The 3,788-nt window shown below is 38.5% G+C and overlaps 1 protein-coding gene across 4 annotated transcripts in view; it reads right to left on the bottom strand.

The window, feature by feature from the left end:
- LOC122548528 (serine/threonine-protein kinase MRCK alpha-like) overlaps nucleotides 1-3,788 on the bottom strand; it is a 493,614-nt gene that overhangs the window by 77,093 nt on the left and 412,733 nt on the right. Inside the window, exon 24 of one of the 4 annotated variants that reach the window (XM_043687289.1) lies at nucleotides 2,307-2,345. The exons of the other annotated variants lie outside the window; for them this stretch is intronic. Within the exon in view, the coding sequence (XP_043543224.1) occupies nucleotides 2,307-2,345 (39 nt within the window). The remainder of the gene's footprint in view (nucleotides 1-2,306; nucleotides 2,346-3,788) is intronic. 4 annotated transcript variants of the gene reach the window in all.

Here is a 3,788-nt window from a genome sequence, read left to right as displayed (position 1 = left end):
CCACTGCCCACCCCTGAATCCATGAACAAATCCCCTCCGTCCACCCCTAAATCCATGTACAAATCCCCACCACACCCACCCCTGAATCCATGTACAAATCCCCACCACACCCACCCCCGAATCCAGGTTAGAGTGAAAGGTAATTGCCGATGCTTCTACAATTTCCAGTCTCACATCCTTAAATATCCTTGGATGCATCTCGTCTAGTCCTTGTACCTTATTAACAGCTTATTCAATAAATCCTCATCAATTTTAAATTGTTCTAGTGACTGAATTACTCTCTCTGTAAAGTATTAATTTAACACCCCAGCCATGCCTCTTGCCTTATAGGCAAATTGCTTTTTTGGCCCTACTCCTCTGTTAATCACTATCTTTCTTTTGATGTGCATATATATTAGTTTGAGATTACTTTTATGTTAGCTGCCTGTCTTTTTAAAAAATAATCCCTCTTTGCTGCTTCTATTTGCTTTATCACCTTCCTTTTGTATTCTGCTTGGTTCTCAAATGTACCCACCACCTGACCCCTATTATAAGCACACTTTTTCATTTTAACTTAATTTCTACCTCCTTTGTATTCAAGGAGCTCTGGGTTTGTTTGTTCTAGCTCTCCCTTTGGGGTAACATATCTTGAGTGCACCAAAACCATCTGCTCTTTGAAGGTAGCTCATTGTTCAGCTACTGTTTCTCACCCCAGCCTTTGGTTCCAGTCTATCGGGCTCAGTTCTGGGTCTCCCCCCATTTAAGTCTGCTCTCTGCTACTCTTATCCCGATTGAATAATGTCATTTTTCGACTAATATTCTAAACCTATTAATACAATGATCACTGTTTCCTCTACATTCCCTGCCCAAGGTCAGTTCATTCCCAAGAATTAGATCTAGCAGTGCCTTCTTTCTTGTTGGACTGGGCATATACTGCTGTAGAAAATTCTCTGGAACACAATCTAGGAATGATAATCCCTCGCTGCCATTTTCATCACGACCATTCCAGTTGATGCATGGCCTATTCAAACACACCAAACAGCAATTTTATGGTGTTTACATCCCCCTGTAATTGTCTAATCAGTTCAAATGGTGTTTCTTTCCCACACTAGCCTCCTCCCACCATATTTCATCTAAAGTGATCAACATTTTCTTTCTCCCTCTGTTTAACTAGCTTCCTCTGAAATATATCCAGGCTATTTCCATCAATCACTGCATTTGGTAATGGTTTCCAAATTCTAACCACAAGTTGGTATAGATGTTTCTCCTGAATTTCTTTTGGATTGATTATTGACTACCTTACATTTTATGAAACACTTACCCCCTGCCCATCTACTATAATAAACCCTATAGTAACTCCAAAGATAACTTCTTTTTCCAAGAAACTTTCCCGACAGTTGTAACCTCACATTTCTGGTATCATACATGAAGTTCTGTTTCGAAGGTTCTCCATTGCCTCTATATCTGTTGTAAAGGCTGTATCTGTAGCAAAGATTTCAAGGCATAGATCCTAAAAGTGAATCAAGTTTGGCCCAGCAGACTGCAGTTTCTGGCTTGTTGAGGTTCTCCATCCAGTAATATGTGCTATTGCATAGGCAAGGATTTGTATAGCAGAAAGCAGGGTCTGGTTTAAACTTGTGTCAAATTTAATGGTTTATGGCTCCCAATGTATCCAACCTGGTTTTTATAAGTACTTGCGTTTTAATTATTTGGTCATAGGCTATGCAGATGTCTCTAATTGATCTTAATCAAGTTCTATCCTGTGTCATTTATAGATCAGTCTTTTTGGACGACTCTTGACTTGCGGCATACTTCCAGCAATTTCTGTTTTTACTTTAAATCAAATGCATGAAATGAAAATCAAGTAAGATCAATATGCCCCCCAAGAGATTAGGTATACACTATAATCGGAATCCCATTACCAATCCTAATATATTTCACCTTTCCAAAAAAAGATTGGTTTTAATTATGTTTATTCATTATGAAATCTTACTGAGATTCATTGTTAAATGAATGATCTTAAAATATTGATTGGTAAATATTGAATAAAAGATTCATATAATTGAAAGGATTTAACAATGTGACCACTATGGCTTCCTGACTGGAGTAATGCAGCATAAGCAATTCAGAATGAACATATGCAACGTGCATTCTATGGAGGGAGAGAAAGAGAAAGAATTCAGGCAGGTAAAGGACAGTGGACATATAGCTGCAGCATTGACAATAAGCATTTAGACTGGTTGCAGTGCACACACACACACACACACACACAAGTATATATGTCTGTTATTAAATACACACGCAGTAAAACAAAGACAGAATCTTACACGTCTGCCTTTGCTAGCTGGAACACAGGCACGAGAATGCTTCAACAGAGAAAGGAAACACAAGTTAACAACTAATAAATTAACGATTACTATTTGGATGCTGCCTTACCTTATGTCTTCCCATCCTAAACATGTAAAACTACCAACAGCCCTTGAGGCACAGTGGAAGAAAAACCTTTCCAAGAAGAAATATTCCACAGCCCGAATTAAACTCTTCAATAGGATGGATTCTCTCTATCATTACCAAAGATCTTTCTTTTAAATTCTTTCCCAGGATGTAGGCATCATATGTAGGGAATATGCATTTCTTACCTATTTCCAGTTAGTGAGTGAAAACAGTGGTAACTCAGTCAGTTGCTTGGCTTTTTCACAGCATAGTTAAAAGGCAATACCAGTAGTGTGGAGACTGTCCTTCTATTTTAGATATTAGCAACCTAGTTGGGTTTTTTCCAATTCAACAGTTTCATGGTCACTTTCCCAATGGAAGTTTCTCTTTCTGTATTTTTTTTAAAAAAGCTGAACTCAATTCTCAACACTGTCATGATGGGTTTTGGCAGGAGACAGTCAAAACCAGGCCTTTATCTGTAACCATGGGACAGGTAGGTAATTAAAGTCTGAGATGAGAGCAAAGTGCCTTTTACCTGGCATCATCTGCTGGATAAAGTTCACTGATACTTTGATTTGTTTATTTTCAGGATATGTGCATTGCTGGCTAGGCCAGCATTTAATTGCTCAAAGGGGACTGCTGTGGATCTGGAGTCACATGTAGGTCAGGACAAGTAAGGACGGCAGATTTGCTTCCATTAAGGACATTAATAAAGCAAATGGATTTCTACAACAATTGACAGTGGTCACCATCAGTCTAGCCTTTTATTTCAGAACTGAATCATGATCAAGTTCCACCACCTCTCATGCTGACATTTAAACCTGTGTCCCCAGAATATTAACTTGGGGGTCCTGGATGAGTAGTTTAGTTACTTTACCATAAACCACCATCACAGTTTTGACTTCTACAGTGAGGAAATGCTTATCTCATAATCACCTATCGCTTGTTATTAAATAGAACACTTAAAAAAAAGTGAAATATAGTTCTCTGTCTTTAAGAGTGTTCTTCAATTAAAGCGAATAGAAAGAGACAATGGCCTGCAAAATATTGATCAGTAGGCCAATCCATAATCCATTATTAACACAGACTAATCCAACATCCAATCACAACGACATGCCAATCCAATACACAATAATAATCACAGACCAATCCAACATCCAATAACCACCACAGGCCAATCCAACATCCAATACTAACCACAGGCCAATCCAACATTCAATACTAACCACAGGCCAATCCAACATCCAATAACCACCACAGGCCAATCCAACATCCAATAACCACCACAGGCCAATCCAACATCCAATAATAATCACAGACCAATCCAACATCCAATAATAACCACAGGCCAATCCAACATCCAATAATAACCACAG

This window comes from Chiloscyllium plagiosum, chromosome 3 (genome assembly GCF_004010195.1).
Source record: "Chiloscyllium plagiosum isolate BGI_BamShark_2017 chromosome 3, ASM401019v2, whole genome shotgun sequence".
Lineage (NCBI taxonomy): Eukaryota > Metazoa > Chordata > Chondrichthyes > Orectolobiformes > Hemiscylliidae > Chiloscyllium > Chiloscyllium plagiosum.
The sequence above is the reverse complement of the archived record's forward strand: the minus strand, read 5'-3'. Positions and strand labels throughout refer to the sequence as shown.